The sequence below is a fragment of the Gracilinanus agilis genome, chromosome 3, assembly GCF_016433145.1.
Source record: "Gracilinanus agilis isolate LMUSP501 chromosome 3, AgileGrace, whole genome shotgun sequence".
In the NCBI taxonomy this organism is placed as follows: Eukaryota; Metazoa; Chordata; class Mammalia; order Didelphimorphia; family Didelphidae; genus Gracilinanus; species Gracilinanus agilis.
Window position 1 is genome coordinate 404,090,739 of NC_058132.1, and position 20,388 is coordinate 404,111,126.

General features: G+C 33.0%; 1 protein-coding gene across 1 annotated transcript in view; it reads right to left on the reverse strand.

Annotated features, from left to right (window-relative positions):
• Positions 1-20,388, reverse strand: part of LOC123242437 (amine oxidase [flavin-containing] B) — a 114,604-nt gene that overhangs the window by 65,859 nt on the left and 28,357 nt on the right. Inside the window, exons 2-3 of the mRNA XM_044670187.1 lie at positions 4,545-4,639; positions 3,351-3,488 (exon numbers count right to left, since the gene is read on the reverse strand). Of these exons, the coding sequence (XP_044526122.1) occupies positions 3,351-3,488; positions 4,545-4,639 (233 nt within the window). The remainder of the gene's footprint in view (positions 1-3,350; positions 3,489-4,544; positions 4,640-20,388) is intronic.

A 20,388-nucleotide genomic window follows, 5' to 3' on the forward strand; every position in this document is an offset into this window, starting at 1 on the left:
TATCAATAAGCACATGAGAAAGTGTTCTAAATCTCTAATAATTAGAGAAATGCAAATCAAAACAACTCTGAGGTATCACCTCACACCTAGCAGATTGGCTAAAATGAAAGAAGGGGAGAGCAATGAATGCTGGAAGGGATGTGGCAAAATTGGGACATTAATGCATTGCTGGTGGAGTTATGAACTGATCCAACCATTCTGGCTGGCAATTTGGAACTATGCTCCATGGTCTATAAAAGACTGCCTGCCCTTTGATCCAGCCATACCATTGTTGGGTTTGTACCTCAAAGAGATCATAAATAAACAGACTTTTACGAAAATATTTATAGCTGCGCTTTTTGTGGTGGCAAAAAACTGGAAAAGGAGGGTATGTCCTTCAATTGGGGAATGGCTGAACAAATTCTGGTATATGCTGGTGATGGAATACTATTGCGCTCAAAGGAATAATAAACTAGAGGAATTCCAGGTGAACTGGAAAGACCTCTGGGAACTGATGCAGAGCGAAAGGAGCAGAACCAGAAGAACATTGTACACAGAGACGGATATACTATGGTAAAATCGAATGCAATGGGCTTCTCTACTAGCAGCAATGCAATGACACAGGACAGCTCTGAGGGATGTATGGAAAGGAACGCTACTCACATTCAGAGGAAGGACTGCAGGAGAGGAAACATGTAAGAAAAACAGCTGCTTGAATGCATGGGTTGGGGTGGACATGATTAGCGAATGTAGACTTGAAACTACCACACCAATGCAACTATCAACAATTTGGAAATAGGTCTTGATCAATGACACATGATAAAAACAGTGAAAATGTGCGTCGGCCATGGGTGGGGGGGGTTAAGGGGGGTGAAGGGGAAAGTAGGAGCATGAATCATGTAACCATGTTAAAAATGAATATTAATAAATGTTTTAAAAAATACTCCTTAACTAAGAAACAAAGGAGTTGTCACTTAAATCAGCATTTCTTAAAGTGCAATCTGGGGACCCCAGGGAGCCCTCTGAAATTATTTTATGGGGTCTATGAAATCTAAACTATTTTCATAAAATATGGATACTTCAATCTTTATAATGTTAAACATCGATAGATATAACCCACATAAACAAAAGTTCCTTGGAGTCTCAGTAATTTTTAAGTGACAAAACCACTTGAGAAAAGCCTTGAGGGAGGGGGAAAAAGGACAGAGGAAGATAATGGATTTTATTGCAACTTTTGCTTTGAAAACACATTCCTTGTACTGAATTTGTTCATGATGTGTTCTAAAATTTCAGAATGCAAGAAGTATAAATTTTTCTACAAATATTTGCATGAAACTGCCACAGATGGTTTTCAGGAAAGGCCAAGTCATTTAAACAAGAATACATAAGAAAATCACAGAGCAGCTTCAACAAAGGAATGGCACAACTTCTTCCATATAAACAGAGCTGGGATTTCTACTACAATTACAAGGTAAAGAACTTGGAAGCACTAAAGCCTTGTGACTAATTCCAGAAATAAGTTCTGCAAACAGAAGTGTATTTGGAATCAGTCAAGAAAGAAATGAAGTAGAAGTGGAGGAAGGGGTTTAAAACCATGTGTTCAATTTTGAAAGATCTTAAAAATACAAGATATTTATGATCATAAAGCCTTCTATGGAGAAGATACATTGGACTTCAAATTAGAGAATAGTTAAACTAAAATTTTGAAATTGCCAAAGAAACTATTCTTTTGTAGTTTTGACTGATATAAAACAACCAAAATAAATAAAATAAAATGAAACCAGCCACGCAAGCTTCAAATTTCCTCACTTAGATAACAGAAAATTTCAGGACTATGGAAGAGTTATTATCCAAGAAGCCCTTTCAACACTTGTTAATGCCAGGCCAATGAATAAAAGCTAAATATACCATGTTCTTTATAGCATAGCCCTGCTGCCCATCTTGACTCCTACAACAATGTCTGTTGGAATTGGAATATCACTGGTCAGGTTGAATCCTGGTCAACTTTTTCCTCCATTGATAATGATACTAGGACTAAGAAAAGCATTTTGTGCAGAGTTTTTACAAAAATAAAGTTAAAATAGTCAGTCACTTGCAAACTCATCAGCTTTTGCCCAGTATATGTAATCTACTGTCACTTCCTTTTTATAAATAATATCCTAGAAAGACATGGTGGGTAAGGCAAAAATCCATAAGGAATGTGTAAAATCAGCATAAATTATAATCAACTCTAAAAAAGATAATTTGGAATAAAATTGGGCAGTTAATTATATCTTTTTAATGGGAGTTAGCAATTTATGTTCAGTGAATCTAATGATGCCTCTACCAACTTCTTAATAAGATCCACAATAGGCAGGGATCATGTTAACCATATAGTCTTACACTCCCTTTTTTCAAATGAAGAAATTGAGGCACACAGCATCTAACCTGAGTATCAGAGTGGGGTATGAATACAGGCCTTCTGACTGCTTGACTCTACATTCAACTATTTTTTATTTAAAAAAGGATTCATTTTTTCCTAAGTGCATGTAAAAACAAATTTTAACATTTAAAAAATTAAAATGATTTTCAAATTTTCTACCTCCCTCCTTACCCTCCTCCTCCCTCAGATGATAAGGAATTAGATATAACTTATATATATACATAATATATATATATATGCAAACATATAAAACATTTCCATATTAGTCATGTTGTGAAAGAAAACAAAAAACATAAAAAAGTGAAAAACAATTGTTCAACTATTTAAAAAATAATAATTAAATGTTTGCTCAGTAAACAGAGAAGCAAAGATGAAATGTGTATGGAAATTAAATTTGAAATTGAAATAAGATATTCTTTTAAAAATTAGGAAGTACTTGCCCTATAACATTATTTGTGGTTGGATTTTATTTCCTATCATACTAAATTGTTTTATGCCTGCTATGATATTTTTTCTACTTCATATTATTATTCACAAAATGTGGTGATTTTAAAATAATCTTCCAGGTATCTTTGAAATAGAAATTCTTAGGCAAAATATTGTGACATTTCTGACATCCAGCTTTAAAAATTAGAAGATACAACATAGTCTCTGGTATAAAACTGAAGGAAATGAACAAATTAAATTCCAAACTGCTTATGGGATTTTTCAACTATATTTGATTAAACAACACTTTTATTAAATAGGTGTTGACCCTAAGTTAATGCTTTCTCTCTTTATAGGTTCAAGACCCTACCTGATTCTCACCAAAGAAGATGAATGAAATTAATTTTGAAAATGTACTTATTAAGAGATAAAGAAGAATGCTAGGGTACACAATGTGACCTTTATAAAGTGGAAACATTTGTGCAGAAATTTTAAAATTTCTCAGAGGTGGATGTGAGCTTACCTTGACATGGTGGATGAGACGTTCTTCTTCATTCACCTTGTAGGTCTCTAATCCCAGTTCTTTAGCTAACCTCAATATACGATTCTGAGTTGGCCCAACATAGGATCCTCCAAGGTCTACATATTTAACATGTTTATTCTGGTTTTCCAATTAAAAAAAAAAGAGAAAGAGAAACTATTTATATGAACAGAGAGGAAATAGTAAGCTGGGATTTAATACTTTACTTACTATTACCTTGAGTGTCTCTAAAACTCTTCCAGTTAACGTGTTTACTTTCTCTGTTTATAATTTACTTGAATTTTTGCAATATCTTCAAATATTGGTTTTTTTGCTATTTCTTACTAACAACAAAAATCTTTATCTATACATGTAAATGTATAATCTAAATGCACAACTATATTTATGTATATATGAAGCATAATTTACATATTACTAATTATACACACATACAAAGTCATTATCCTGTTTAGAATATATAAGACGATTGTTTAAAATTAATCATGTGGTCCATGGTGTTTATTCTTTTTTTTTTTTTTTTTGGACAGCTATGCACTGATATCTGGATTAGTGATGTTTTTAGTAAGAAATGAAATGTTGTAAATTCTCTTTCCTCAGTTCTTAACCCTTGATTAGAGAGAGTGCCTGGTCATTTAAATGCCAAAGAGAAAAGCAAGGGATAAAATTAAACAAAATTCAAATCACTCAGAGTATAGTCTGCTAGTCTATCATTTGGAAATGTATAGTTGAAGATGGAAAATACAATTAAAATATGTCTAGTTAAAATTCTCTATATCCTTAATAGCTTGAAACTGAGTCATTATTTTGCCTCAGATACTCAGGAATAATATTCTAAGAATTAGAGCTCATCAGCAATGTTAAGGGTGATCTCACGAGATGGTCAGATTTCTCTAGGTGGGAAAGCCAAAGAGGGTCTCTGAGTTGGGGAAGCATTATGATCAAAGATAGGCTTTTAGAAAATCAATTCTGGCTTGAATTACTGGGAGTTCTGGAACTTCCTCAATCTAAAGAACCAACAAATCTTGGGTAGAAATCATTGGAGATGAAATAATAACTAACCTTCACTCCAAAAAAAAAAAAAGAAAAGAAAAGAATATTGTAACTCTCCAATATTTTTTGCGGTGGAGGTGGTGGATTTCTTTTCTACCTTGCCCATCTCGGGTCCTGATTACTTACTCTTACTGTATAAGTTCGGCCTCCTACTCGATTTCTGGCCTCCAGTACTACAACACTTAGTCCAGAATCGTGAAGCAATTTGGCTGCTGCCATACCTGAACGAAAAATGAGAGCAGAAACATCAGCTTCAAATATTCTACAATTCCATATCTATTCAAAAGTATATTTGGTTTCCAGATTCTTTTTATATCATACCAATTAGTGAATTTGCTGGTGTTTAAATTTCCCAAACACAGTTTACTAAATGAATAAGAAAAAACAACAAAAAGCACTTCACATTTGGACAATTGTACAATCCTAGGTCAGACTACACTAACTGAAGTTTAATTAAAAGAAGTGCGCTGACCAGGTCTGGGGCAAGAAATGAAACTAGCTTATGATTATGGCAATATATATTTATACCTAATATTTATGTATAATTTATTATTTATTACTTTATAAAATGTTTTGCTTATTTGATTTATACATTCTATTAATAGTCCTATAATTTCAGAAAATACAACATCTTGAAAAAATTCTATGAATGAGCATAAACAGAATATATGATGGATGGTAGGTCCCAAACCATTTTAGAATAGTGAAAAAGGGCAACTGAAAGAACTTTCATCTATTTTTGCTCTGATAAAATAAAATTAAATACTACCAAATTGGTTATTGGATTAATAAGCAAAAAAAAAATGAGGTGACAAATATGTTAGTTTTAACTAAAATAAATTATTTTTGATTGTCTTTTTTTAAGCCCTTACCTTCCCTGAGTGTAAATTCTAAGACAGAATGAGAAGAGTTAGGCATTTGAGGTTAAGTACTTTGCCCAAGGTCACACAGCCAAGAAGCATCTGGTCCTCCAGAATCCAAGCCAATGAGTTCTATCCATGTACCTCTTAATTGTCTTTTGTAGGAAGTGTAATTTGAAGAAACCAAGGCCCTAGCAGTATGAAAAACCACTTAACAAGAGAAAAAAAAAACTTATCTAAGGCATATTCCCATAGGGAATTCTCTCATCACCTAATTTCACACTTCCTCACTATGAAGAGCAGTATTTAAAGAGGTACTTTTCAATTTTTTTAATTCATTCATCTCTAATTCACATTTTAGTTTTGGATATTTATCTTATGGTTAAAAATACTCTAGCCGTAAAATACTCTAGATGTAAAATTAGAGGATTTTTCCAAGTTGCAATAGAAATATGTTAGTTAATTTATCCTAAAAACTTTAATTGGTTGTTTTTAACAAAGCAAATATTTTTAGAGAAATATAATTTTCATTCTGGAAACAGGTCTGGTTTTCCTCTTTTGTTTTTCTATTTACTTGAGCATTATGCTTACTCTGTCCTTGGATATTGGGCCAGTTTTTTAAAATTTAAAATCTAGAACCCATTATAGAAAACTAGGTGCCAAATAAAACATCTGAACCATCACCCTCTCTCACCCTCTAACTCCATCTAACTGTGGAGGTTGATAGTATAAAAATGAAAATGAGTATGTGAAGAAGAAAATTTAGGAGATAGGTAGTTGGAAAATTGGCCCAGGACTTACCATTTCATCTCTCTGAGTCAAAGCTCTTAAATTTTAAAAAGATTATGATTCAGGAATGATAAATAATTCACTGAAGTTCTAGATAATACATTCTCAGTTTGGCAAATAAAATGACTTGAATCCATAAATGGCATAGCACTGTTACCAATAAATTTTCTTTCCTTGGCAATAGAAACCCAAAGAATAAGTCCAGAATACCCATACCCCCAACTCCTTTTTAAAAATGTTATTCTTAACTTGACAAATATGCACATGAACATTTTCATGGACAAAGAATAACAAAAAAAAAAGAGGATTACATACAAAACAGTGAATCATCACCATGTCCTGGCTGTTCCTTTCTTTAAAAGAACATACCATTCTTTCACTTTAATTACTCCAGGAATTTTTCTCTAATTTAAGCAGGCTTTGCCTTGTTTCACAACAAGATGAGCAGGGAAATATGTGTCATATGATAATATATGTACAACCTATATCATAGGACTTGCCTTTTGGGGGATTGTGGAGGGGGGGAAGGAAGAAAGGAAAAAAGAATGAAATACATTTTTGGACATAGTTAATTTGAGAATTTGTTTCTCTTAGATAAACATATTTATTAAAATATGTTACATATTTATAACAAATCATGTCATTATATTATAGTTATGTTATATATCATGTTATAAAAATAAATGGTAACTCAAAAAAATAAATTTAATTCATTAGTTTAAAAGATATCTTGGTCATCTTTTCTTTTCCTCTGAATTATTCTCCTCTGGGTACTCTTTTAAATATTTCACTGGAATTTTTTTTCCTTTTCTTTTTCTTTGGGGAGAGAGTGTCAAAATCACTAGCCCTTCTGTATTCCCTCCCTTGATTATCTCCCCATCTAAAAAATCCTCCAATTTAACACATAAGCATAGTCAAATATTGATCATTTTAAAAAATCTATGATTCATTTTTTAGCTTTAATTCATAACCTTTCTAAAAAGAAGTGAGAAGCATGTTTCATTAGTTCTTTATAAAACTGGTATGTCAGTTTTCATGGTTTTTTTTATCTGTTTTGTAGTCATATAAATTATTCAGTTCATTCTGAATCAGTTCATAAAAGTCTTTTTGCCTTTAAAAATATATTCCTTTAATAATTTCTTATGGGGAAATGATATTCTTTTACATGAATATACCATAATTCGTACAAATATTCTACAACTGTTTGGTACCCACATTGTTTCCAGTTCCTTATCAGTACAAAAATTTGCAGATAAAATGTGAAATTATACTATTCACAATAAAGCTACATGATGGAAAAGTCAGATTGCAGGCTCCTTTAGGAGCAGAGTACCCTCTATCCTCTCCCATGCTCTCAGGGAATCAGCATCTAAAATACAAATATTAATGATAAGGCACATAGGATTATGTGGGGGTTTGCTGAAACCTCAAGCTGTGGGAAGACTTTTGCTCTGATTAAGTTGGCTAAGGATAAAAAACAGCCAGCTTTCATTAAGTTACTATAGCAACCTGATACCCAGATGCAGCTACTTCAAGATACTGAAATAAAATTACTTTTTAGTGGATTCTGGGTATGTTTAAAACCATTTTTAAAAAGTAACTCTTTCAAATTTTACATGCAAACGACCAATTTTATTGAAATAATAGCCATTATCACAATCTTTTTTTAAAAAAAAAAAACGCTCCCGCTTTTGTCCTTTCCACTTTATTGTTTGTCCAGAATATCTTCTGCATTTTGCTGTCCTTTTAGGCAAAACTGCTTTCCCTTTACTTTATCTTGGACTCACAAGATAAAAGAAGAAAAGAATGAATATGACAACATGAAGCTTTTTCTAGGTTGGTTGTCTAAGCATCATTCCTCCCTTTATAGATGTGGGCACTAGATACATAGCAAAGCTTTGAATTTGACTCAACTATTCCACAAATACTTTTGTGAAAAACATAATGCAAAATGTGGCAGGATTCTGTTCTCTGAAATGAAGATTAAATAAAGCAGTTATTTTAATCGCTTTAGGAAATATTTATTAGAAATAAAGCATGACTATCAAAGCAGAATATAAAAACTAGTTGCTTTCCCTCCAACCAAAGATAGTATTTGTCCTGTAGAACATCTTTGTTCTGGCCAAAGATACTTAAGTACAAATTGGGAAATTCTTAAAAGACCAAATTCCTATCAGATAAGCTGAGCACATGCAGAGAAAATAGATGAGAGAAGAAAGAGACGGACCCACAGATAGTTAGACAGAGGCAGAGAATGACAGATAGACAATTAAAGAGAGAAAGACAGAGAAAACACTACAAAGAAAACAACAAACCAATGGTGAAATTTGGAGAAGCAGTTTGGTACACTACAGATTTTGGGGTATAGATTTCTCAGACATCCACTCTCAACCATGGTTAAGTCACACAACATCTCTAAGCATTAGCTTCCTCTTCTATAAAATGGGAACAAGATGACGTCTCTATTTTACGTATGGGCAGCTAGGTGGCACAATGTTAGAGTGCTGGACCTGGAGTCAAGAAGATTCATCTTCCTGAGTTCAAATCTGGGCTCAGACACTTAACTAGCTGGGTCACCCTGAGCAAGTCACTTCACCCCAACTATTTGCCTCAGTTTCTCCTTTGTAAAAAAGGGGTTAGAGAAGTTAGACACTCCAGCATCTTTGCCAAGAAAAGTCCAAATTGGGTCACTGAACAACAAAACACCTTATTTATTTCACAAGCTTGTTATATGGCTTAATTTGCTGATGAAACAGAGATCCTTGTAACTGGCATGAGAGGTAGGCTATTCCTTTCAAACCACTGTACTTCAATTTTGATATTTTTCTATTAACAAAGAAAAAAATAAGGGAACTCCTTCCCTCACTTTTCATCTTCCATTTACCTATGCTTTGTCTCTCCAGCTTTCTTATGCAGCTTTGTCTCTCATGTGGTCTTTCACAGAGTGAAACTAGAAAACAGTCCAACTGAAACTTACTGTTTAGCCAACATTAATTATGTTATAATCAATCAATTAATGCACATTTATTAAAGCACCTACTGTGTCACTATGTGGCACAATGGATAGAGGCAAGATATTGGCTCATTGCCTTCTTCAAATGCTTAGTAGTTGTATAACCCTGGCCAAGTCACTAAATCTCTCTTACTCTCAGTTACTTTATGTGTAAATGGGGACAAAAATTGCACTGACCTCAAAGGGTTATTCATGGATCAAATGAAATAATATATGTAGGGATAAAGGAGGAAGATGGAGTTCCCAGGTGTAAGGAATAGCTAGTAAGCCAATATGGCCATACTGGCAAATAAATGGAAGTATAGAAAGTATAAAACTGAATAAGCAGGAAGAGATGAGCTTACAGGGAGTTTTTAATGTCAAGCCTGGAGGCCATAGGGAGCCAATGGAATTTAATGGATTAGGTGGGTGGTATAGACAGACCAATCTTGTATGGCATTGAAAACCATGAGTCTTAGGATTTAAACGCAAATAAGTAATAGCAATAGTTTGTGGATAATTCATTAATTAATTGATGAAATATTCAAAATACTGTATTAAGAAATTAGCTATAGTCAAGAGCACTGCATCATCTGCTAATTTCAAGCCAAGATCATTTCATCTAAATCCCAGAAACTGCAAGATGGCTGATAGGCAATTTTCTCATTAAGTTAGAAGATTGCCAGTGCTATTTTTCACCCAGGAACAAACTATAATTTCATATATACATACAAACATGTATATACTTCATTATCTCTCTCAAAAGCATGAAAGTTACTTATACATCTATGTATATATGTGTATTATATATGTGTATATACAATATATACACATATATTATATATGTGTGTATATAATATAAATATTTACTGTTATATTAGATATCAATAAATACTTTAGACAGCTTTCCAATATAATTGTTTTGATAATTCAATAGCTATTTCTAAGTAGCTACTATGTATGGAGTGCTTCAGAGTTTCAATGGGAAGAAACCTCTGGGTCCTGTGGTACCATTTTTAAAAAATCATTTTTATAAATAATGAAATGTAACTGAAGTCAAAGAACTTAAGTGACTTGCCTAAAATAAAAAAAGTTGGTAAATGAGAGAGGAGAGATTTGACCTGAGGTTCTTTAACTGTAGACCCAGGGGTCTTTACTACATTGTGAAAGATAAAGAACCATAGTACTTCTTTTGGAGGAAAATACAATGTTTGAATAATTTCTGCACCTGCCCTCATGGTATATATATCAGATAGGACATAGATACAAATAAGTAGTATGTACAAAAATATAAGATAACTATATTAGAAATTACAAAGTAGTATTCTCTGTGAGGTCCAAAGGGAGAATCTTGGTTCCAACAAGTATGGCCAAGAAGGCTTCATAGTGGAACAGTTGGGTGGCTCAGTGGATTGAGAGCCAGGCCTAGAGAGGGGAGGTCCTGGGTTCAAATCTGGCCACCAACACTTCCTAGCTGTGTGACCGTGGGCAAGTCACTTATCCTCTATTGCCTACCCCTTACTATTCTTCTGCCCTGGAACCAACAGTATTGATTCCAAGATGGAAGGTAAGGGTTTTAAAAAAAAGGGTGAATGGATCACATAGTGAATGGATCACATTATTTTCAGCATATGGAGCTAGAGGAAATAAATTGAGAACATGATTAATTTAGGTGGCCATCCAGAGGCTGTGAATGTGACAAGGTCAAGTCACTACATTGTAATATCTTAGCTCATTGAGTCTTCCAATGCAGCATGAACAAATAATTTGAAACAAAAAATAAAAAGGATTGTGGGCAGCTGGGTAGCTCAGTGGAGTGAGAGTCAGGCCTAGAGACAGGAGGTCCTAGGTTCAAACCCGGCCTCAGCCACTTCCCAGCTGTGTGACCCTGGGCAAGTCACTTGACCCCCATTGCCCACCCTTACCAATCTTCCACCTATGAGACAATACACCAAAGTACAAGGGTTTAAAAAAAAAAGGATTATGGAACAAATTCTTCCATATCCACAAACACCAGCATGACTTGACCCTGCACTGCCCAAAGCTTTTTCCCTCCTATGCTGATTCATGCTAAATCAAAGGAATGCTCTTTAATGGTTTGCTCTTTTTAATAATAAAACATGGCATTATTTTTCATGTGTGAACTGAAAAAACAGAGTACCAAGTGAATTGTTAAGAGAATAAGATAGATTATCAAAGCATTTGGGACAAGAGAAAGAAAATGATATTTCTAATAAAATAATAGTTAGCATTATGATGCATTTTTCCTCAAACAGATGTAGAAATATTATGTCTAGAATGGGCACTCAAACATAAAATATAAAAATGTAAACAAAACCCTTTTCTTGGAAAACGTTTACATTCTGTCACTAAGCAGAGATAATGATACTACTAACAGACACCAGCTAACAAAATGCTAAAGAAGACTATAATGTGGTGATTGTCTAGAAGCCCACAGTGAGTCAAAATGAAGATTATGAATTTCTACATGGATGCTGACATGTTAATATTGGCACTCTGCTAGATAATTAAATATAGATCTCCTTTGCTCTCAACTTTTCCTATAGCTGCAAAAATACAAGATGTTCTAAAAAGTCTTTAGTAGCTATATATAAAAAAGCCTCAAGATGGTAATATCACTCCTCAGAAGTTGTTTTTTTTTCTTCTCTTTTTCTCTGTATGCCTATCTAGCAAAGATCTGTGAACCATTCCAGGAAAACATAGATCCAGAGAGGCAGAATTCAAGGCAGGAAGAAGTTTCTAAGTGTGTAACCTCTAGTAGCAGAAAAGAAAGAAAATCATGAAAGAAGAACTAGTCCTAGTGCTTGGTAGTTGTTCCAATGGAAGGAAGAGAGTCAGAGAGCCCTGATGAACAGCTAGCTAAGTAGAGATTGTCCAAAGAGAGGAACAACACAAAGATATCACAAAAAGACTAAGGAGATCAGCGCCTTGTAGGACTAGAAACAGTCATTAATATTCCCTTTATGTGCATCTTACTACCAGTTTACCCTAAATTTGTGCATACTCTTCAGAAGGGTGCTGTGTTTATTTGTGGGAGAGTTCTATCCAGTTCATGAAGGAAATACTATGTAGCTACTGTTCTGATGCTTTCTTACTAAATACATTTGTTTGAGTGAATTATGTCTAATGTCTGATTACAAGAGTTAATCTCACTGGTGGGGACTCATGAACTAAAACATGTAGTTTTAGGAGTTTTGTCACACAGTATAATCATGAAATAGTGAGTATTAGTCACCTATTAAAGACTCAAACTAGCATTAGGTGAGCACCAAATAGGAAAGGTAATCTGGAGCAAGTGCTACACTTGGAAAGCATCATGAATTCCAAAAAGTGAGAACATGTCAATAACTACTCGTTTATATACATCCTTTCCTATCTTTTCAAAATCTTTATAAGAATAAAATATGCATATGAACTGCTGATTTTCTGATGTGGGTATGAGAAGAGAACAGATAAGGCTTTAAATAAAAAATATTAAAAATACATTCTACAGTAGACCACATCTTTAAAGTTCTCTATAATCTCTGATGTTATAAAATTGTGTTTATTATCCTTTTATTATAAAAAGCATTTGATTGATAGAATTAATTGCTATCTTCCAGGCTCTTTTAAACAAGGTGTTTTACACACACACACACACACACACACACACACATCCCAAAATCACATGGGATTTTTTTGAAAGAGGAACAGATGATTCTGTTCAATTTCTCTGTAATTAGTCATATCAAATGAGGTATAAGGCAGGGAAACATGCTATCTTAAAGTGTTGCAATCATTATGGAAGATTACTCAAATTCCTCTAGATACTCTTGTCTTCAAATGACATTGTATTGATTTGATCAAATCCTAAAATATTTCAGAGCTCTCTCTAAATATGACCTGTAATCACTGAAAAAGGTTTCAGCCTAATTATCAGCATGGAAAAAAACAAGTGGATGAAGATTTTCTTTCATCCAGATGATCATATACAGCTGAAAGGATCACTCATAGACCTATGATGAAGAGAAAGACACTGGACAGGCAAAGAGCTGAGCCCAGAGTCGAAAAAGAGGAGAAACTAGATTTCCTTTGCAAAACTACTTTTATTTTCCTAATCATTTTAATATATATACATATAGAACTGATATTTTGTGGATTTTCAGCTTTTCCTAATATACTTGCCAAAGTGTTATCCCTTTTAACAAAGAATTTAAAAAGAAGCCGAAAAAATTCAGTTAAACCATATTATATGTTCTGTGTTATACCCAGTCTCCCACCTCTAGAAAGAAGGTAAGGGGAAAGATTCTCATATCTTTTTTGGTGGCTAAACTTGGTCATTTTGCTTCACAAAAATCAGTTTTAATTGTTTGATTATTGTTCTTCTATTTTGTTGTAGTCATCAGCTATTTTTTTCTTGCTTCTGCTTACTTCACCTTATAGAAAGGTCTACATTTTTTGCTGGTGGGCTCTGTATTAATTACTATTTTTATTGTAGTTTGGACTACAAAGGATGTGTTTAGTATTTCTCCTTAACATTCATTTATAATTTCTCTGTAGCCACATAAAAGGTCCATTTTGGCAAAGGTGTGAAGGAATATACATATGCACACTTAGGTATATGTAATTATATATGTACATATATTAACATTTAAATATCTTTCAACTAAGTTGTCTCAGGCTTTTCTATATTCATCATCTTCATTGTTTTATATAGCACATTCCATTTATACAGTACATGTTCCATTACATCCTTGCACTGCTCCCCAGTTCATGACCAATTCTTTGCTAAAAAACTGCTGCTAAAAATAGTCCAGTAAATATGAGGCTGAACTCCTTAAGATATATGCCTAATGACTGCTCTATATCAGGGAGTATGGGCATTTAAGTTGCTTCTTTCAGAGAAGTCCAAGTTGCTTTTAAGAGAATTGGACCAACTCACAGATTCACCAGTGGTATATTATTAGTGTCCCTCCTTTTCCATAACTCTTGTAACATTAACTAATTCTATCTTTCATACTTTGCTAATTTGCTATCTCTAACTCAATGGGTATGAAGTAAAACTTCAGAGTTATTTTAATTTGCATTTAATTTGATCAGAAAATTATTTCACATGATGGTTAATGATTTTTAGTTCCTTTGAAAATCATTTGCTCATATCCTTTAGGGAATGACATTTGGTTATTTATTTAAGTTTCACAAATATACATCTATGTACATGGATGTGTGTGTGTATATATATATATATATATATGTGTGTGTGTGTCTGTGTGTGTGTGTGTGTGTGTGTGTGTGTGTGTAGGTATGAGCTTTAATATTCAGGTCACATATCCACTTTGAGCTTATAGTGTAAAATGTTGGTCAAAAAATATTTTCTGACAGAATGCTTTCAAGTTTTCCCAGAATTATTTGTCAAATAGGGAGTTCTTCCCTAAGTTATATATGTTCTCAGATTTGTGAAACACAGAATTATATGATCTGCTTATTTTGTTTCACCAATTTAATTTTAATTAAAAAATAATTTCAAATAGACTTTTTAAAAAAAACCCTTTACCTTTAATCTTAGAATTAATATTACATATTGGTTTCAAGGCAGAAGAGTGGCAAGGGATAGGCAATGGGGATTACGTGATTTGCCCAGGGTCACACAGCAAGGAGAGGCCCGAGGTTAGATTGGAACCCAGGACCTACTATCTCTAGACTTGGCTCTCAATCCACTGAGCCAACCAACTGCCCACAAATATAATGTTTATGATTACTATTTTATAGGATAATTTGAACTCTACAAGATCCTACTTTTCCCTCTACTGTTTCCCTTGGAGATCTATTGTTGTCATGAATTAATTTTGTTGCAGTGTTTAGGTCTATAAAAGATCCCCTTGATAGTTTGTTTGGCAGTGTGGCAAATCTATAAATTAATTTAGATGATATCATTTTCATTTTGGTAATATGATCATGGCATAGCCATGATCAATGAACTTCATTCTATATATTTAGGTTATTCTTTATTTCTTTAAGAAACATTTTTTCATTTTATTTTCATAGGTCTGAATATTTGAAAGATTGAGTCTCAGATATTTTTATGTTTTGCAATTATTTTGAATTTGAATGTTTTCTATTATTTTCTCTTGGAGTTTGTTATTGCTGTATTAAATGCCATTGATTTTTGTAGGTTTAGTATATGTTTTAGTCTTTACTGATTTTGTAATTACTTTCTCTGAAATTTCTCTGGAATTTCTTAGGAAAAGCATCATAGCATCAGGAAAAGGTAAAGTTTTGTCTCTTCTTTGTCTATCTTTATAACTCTAGTTACTTTCTACCTTATTATTATTATTATTATTATTACTACAATGAGGAAAAAAGTAGTCTTATTTTATTAGGAAGACTTCATTTGTCACCTGTTGCACATGAGGCTGGCTTTTGGTTTTAGACAGGTACTTTTTATCATATTTTAAGATATTTTATGCATATTTATTGTAATGGGTATATGACAAAATCTGCAGTTTTTAAACATAAAAATATTGTATTTTATCAAAGGAATTTTCTGTATTTGTTGCTATCATCAAATTATTAAGGTTCTTTTGTTTTTATAGGTTTAATTATTTTATTTTCCTAATGATGACCCATCCTTACATCACTGTTATAAATCCTACTCTTTGGATATATTACAAATTCTTTTTGCAAAGATTTTATTTTATAATTTTGAATCCCCATGCATTATTGAAGTTGATTCATATTTTTCCTTGCTTTATATTTCCATGGCTTAGGTTGTAATATGATATTTGTCATATAAAGGAGCTGGTAGATTATTTGTTTTCTCAATTTTAGAGAACAATTGGTATAATATCGATAGTAATTATTCTTTAAAAGTATGATAGCATTCTCCAACTTGATTAGTTTCATCCTTCTTGCAAAAGTCTTAATTACTACAGCTCTAATAGGTCTGTTCCTTTTACATGTGGTCCCTGTATTAGTTACTCTTTTTTGCTGTTTTATGGTCTATAATTATGTGATTGATATTTTTATACTTGTAATTTCTGTTTTATCATGTACTTTCTTTTTTTTGTAAAAGTACTATGTGAACTACATATAAACACACATATACATACTAACTCAGGAATATATATTCTTTAATGCTTTATCTCAGAAGATGGCATGTCTTTTAACTCTAAATTCTCTAACCATTTGTTCAATTCTATATTTTCCCTTTTATTTACTTTGTATTACATTTGTCCAGTTGTACAGAGGAAAGTCAAAACCTCCAATTCTTATTGAATTAGTAGCCATATCTTTTTTGCAATTCAGTTGTTTTTCGTTATAATTTATTTGCTGCCATTTGGCACATATACTTTTAGCACTGATACTTTTTAATTGTCTATGGTTCTGTAAGCATAATTTTCTTTTAATCTCTAATAACATTCTAAGTTTTAATTTTGCTTCGTCTTCCTACATTAGAGCCTCTACTTTTTGAGACTGACCTGATGCACAGGAAATTTTGTTCAAGTTTTGTTCTTTTGTATCTTTAAACCAAAAGTAAGAATAAACAAAACTTTAATGAGAATTAAAGAAAACTTTTGTAACAAATACTGTGGTACAAAAGAAAATAAATCAATACCTGAAGAAAGAAAAAAAATCTCATGGATGCCTCAGGAAGCATGGAATGACAGAAAGTCCAATATAGTTGAAAGAATAAATAAAATCCATAGAATAAAAATCTGGAATGACTATACCTATACATTACTGAACGTGAGGTTTTTTAAAGGCAAATTAGAGATTAGAAAAAGTCTAATCCATTTATAGATCCATTCTAGGACCAGACTAATCAGAAGGCAGTACATTTTTAGCAGCCCTGCTCCACCAAGGCTCTTTCCTCCTTCTAGTGGTTGGACAGTTAGAATCTACTACTTCTTTTAAAACAGCAGATGCATGGATGTTTATGTAGACTCTGCAGTAGTACAAATAAGAGGGTTCCCTACCCTAGAGGCAAACCCTACTTCATTAGTCTACAACTTTGGTGCCTGGAGTTGGGTAGTGTAGGAGATCTGTGGTAATTCATACAAGATTTTCCTCTGTGTCTTTAGATGTAATCACTCTGCTTAAAGGATAGTGTTTAAGTGGTTTGGAGAAAGCATTTTTGGAGAAACACACTGTCTTGTTGCTTGTATGATCCAGAATTTGCATATTGCTTTTAATGACTGCAAGTCTCTTCCTGAAGTAAAGACAATACATAAAATTGCAGTGGTACCAAATAGTTTCAAGCAATGAAATAGTATAGTTTCAAAAAAAATTTAAGTCTCGAGTAATTTCACAGGACAGTGGGAAGAATATTTGTTGTGGAGTCAGTAGATCTGAGTTTGTCTATATCTGGCAATTACTCTCTATACCTGAGCAAATTGATTAACCTCTCTGATTCTGAGTTTCCACATCCATAAAACAATGAGCTTGGATTAAATGATTTCCAAGGTTTCTTTCAGCTCTAGTTCTATGATCTTATGAGCTAAAGAACAAATGATTTTGAATAGGCTATAATGTTATCACCAAGGAAAAATTGCTGCAGAAAAGTGTTGTCAGGAATGCCATCAAGAACATGTGCAGAACAAGAACGAAGGAAAAAAAGAAAGAAACATGAATTAAGTGCTTATTGGGTGACATGGACAGTGCCAAACTCTTTACAAATATTATTTCATTTTATCCTCACAAAAATCCTGGGATGTAGATGGCATTATTTTAATTTCCATTTTATAGTTGAAGAAACTGTGGTATACAGAGATTAAGAGGCTGATTTGCACTCAAGTCTTCTTGACTTCAAGTTCAGAACTTTATCCACTGCATCACATAGATGTCACTAGAGGAACATGTAGGAAAGTTCCATATATTGAACTGGTACCTACTGAAGTCTGGAGGAAGGCACCTAGAATGTTTAGTGTGTCCTTCCTGAGCATAGAAACACAGAATACAAAAGAATGTTTGGACTGTGACTTGTATCACCAAATAGAATGCCCATATCAGTAACAGCTAACAAATTCTATATGCAGATTGTTGAAGCACTGAAGAATTAAATATTTTTAGAATAAGCTTTTATTGATATTTCCTAACTTTTATATCACCATAGTTTCCCCCACTATTTCCCTTCATTTTCCTCTTCCTTCCAGAGCCATCTCATATAATAAATTGCTTTGTTTTTTATCAATGTTTTTTTTAAAACAAAAAGCTTTAAAATGGAAAAAGAAGGGGGGAATCATGGAAATTAAACAATTCATCAAAAAGACTAAGAATATGTATAATATACAACACTTATAGACCTCTTACGTCTGAAAAAGGATGGAGTGGGAGTGTCAAACTCCCTGCTCTTAATGTTATGTTCCTCGTTCTTAACTTTTAGAGAACATAAATTAAGCCAAGATGATATGGGAATGACATTTATTGACTGATCCCTACCTATGATTTCATATCTTTAGAGAACTTAGCCTGAGGAAACTCCTTCACCAGTGCAGATAAGTGTTATTCTGCAACTTCATAATCTTAAAGAATTGCCCAGGACACCAAGAGTGTCTTTATTAAATTTAGTTAGATAGCAAGTATATGTTAGAATTGTAACTTGAACGCCAGTGTTTCTGACTCCATCCATTATACTATATTGCTCTTTGCTAGTAATTTTTAGTCTTTTAAAGTTCAATATGTATTTTACATATTTTCCTTATTTGATCGTCTCAATAACTCTATGAAATAAGAACTATGGATATTCTTTGTCAGCTCTATTTTATACATGAGGAGACTAAGTCTCAAAGTAGGGAAGAGCAGAGTGCCCATGGTCATAAAGTTAGTATTAGAAGTAGGATTTGAATTCTGGTCTTAATACTAATTTCATCACTTTATCATTAGATCAAACTATATGCCTTGGTTCTGGTTCTTCAGTCCCAGTTAATTTAAAAAAATAATGTTTTATTTCTCCCTAATTATATGTAAAAATAGTTTTTAACATTCATTTTTTAAAAATTTGTGTTCCAAATTCTCTCCCTCTTCCCCACCCTTCCTCCTTCACTCCTTCCTCTCTTCATCCACTCCTTGAGATAGTAAGCAATATTATATAAATTTTACATGTGCAATCATAGAAAATTTTTTCCATACTAGCCATACTCTTGTGGAAGAGATTTCAAGGGGGAAAAAAGAAAGTAAAATATAATATATGTGTTTTGCATTCAGGCTCCATCAGTTCTTTTTCTGAACGCAGATGGTATTTTTCATCATGAATCTCTAAGATTTTGGATCACTGTACTGCTGAGAATAGGCCATTCACAGTATCGCTGTTACTATGTACAATGTTGTTCTGGTTCTGCTTACTTCACTTTGCATCAGTTCAGGAACATCTTTCCAGGTTTTTCTGAAATCATGGACAACTCCTCAATTTCCAATCCTTTGCTATTACAAGCTAATTTGACAGAATTTAGTTATTGGCTGTGGAGGTCAAAGAAGAGGGCTAAATTAATGTATCAAGCATGTTAATTGAAAGAATGATGATATCTTTGTTTGAAATGAAGATGTCTGTTTGGGGGGGAGTAAGGATAAAGAATTTAGTTTGGTGAAAAGAATAATATATTTCAAAGCTGAGAGAGAAGTTACAGACCATGGACTCTAGATGAGGAAAATGAAATCTAGAGAAATTAACTGACTTGCCTATTGCTAGCAAAGCTGGATGGTGCCTGAAGTGAGGATACAATATTCAAATTGAAATAACTAGTAGGAAATATGCAAGAGAGAAGTCAGGGTTGTAGATAAGACTTTAAGAATCATTTGACATTGGGGAGAGTTAAAACCATGAAACTGGAAAAGATCTTTAAGAACAAAGAATAGAGAAGGGAAATTTAAAAGTTGAATTTTGGTATATACACATACTTAAGAGGATGGAAAGAGGAATTAAGGACAGCTAAGAATTTATTTTTGTCTTTTTTCATAGGTATGTTCTGAAGGTTTGGTAACAATAAAATGCTACTTATATAAAGGTCCAATTATTACATAATCTAATCCAATAACCATTTATTAAATGCCTACTGCAGATATATCCTATCCTAGGTACTTGGAATTAAGTCATTTTTTCTGTTTGTGTCAAACTTTTTGTGACTTTTTTTTTGGTAAAGATACTGGAGTGGTTTGCCATTTCCTTCTTCAGCTCATTTTACAGATGAGGAAACTGAGGCAAGCATTAAATGATTTTTTAGGGTCACACAACTAGTAAATGTCAGAGACTTTATTTGAACTCAAAAAGATTGGTGTTCTCACTTTTGTCCTGGCACTGAGCCACCCAGCCCAATATTTAGCTAGATACTAGGAA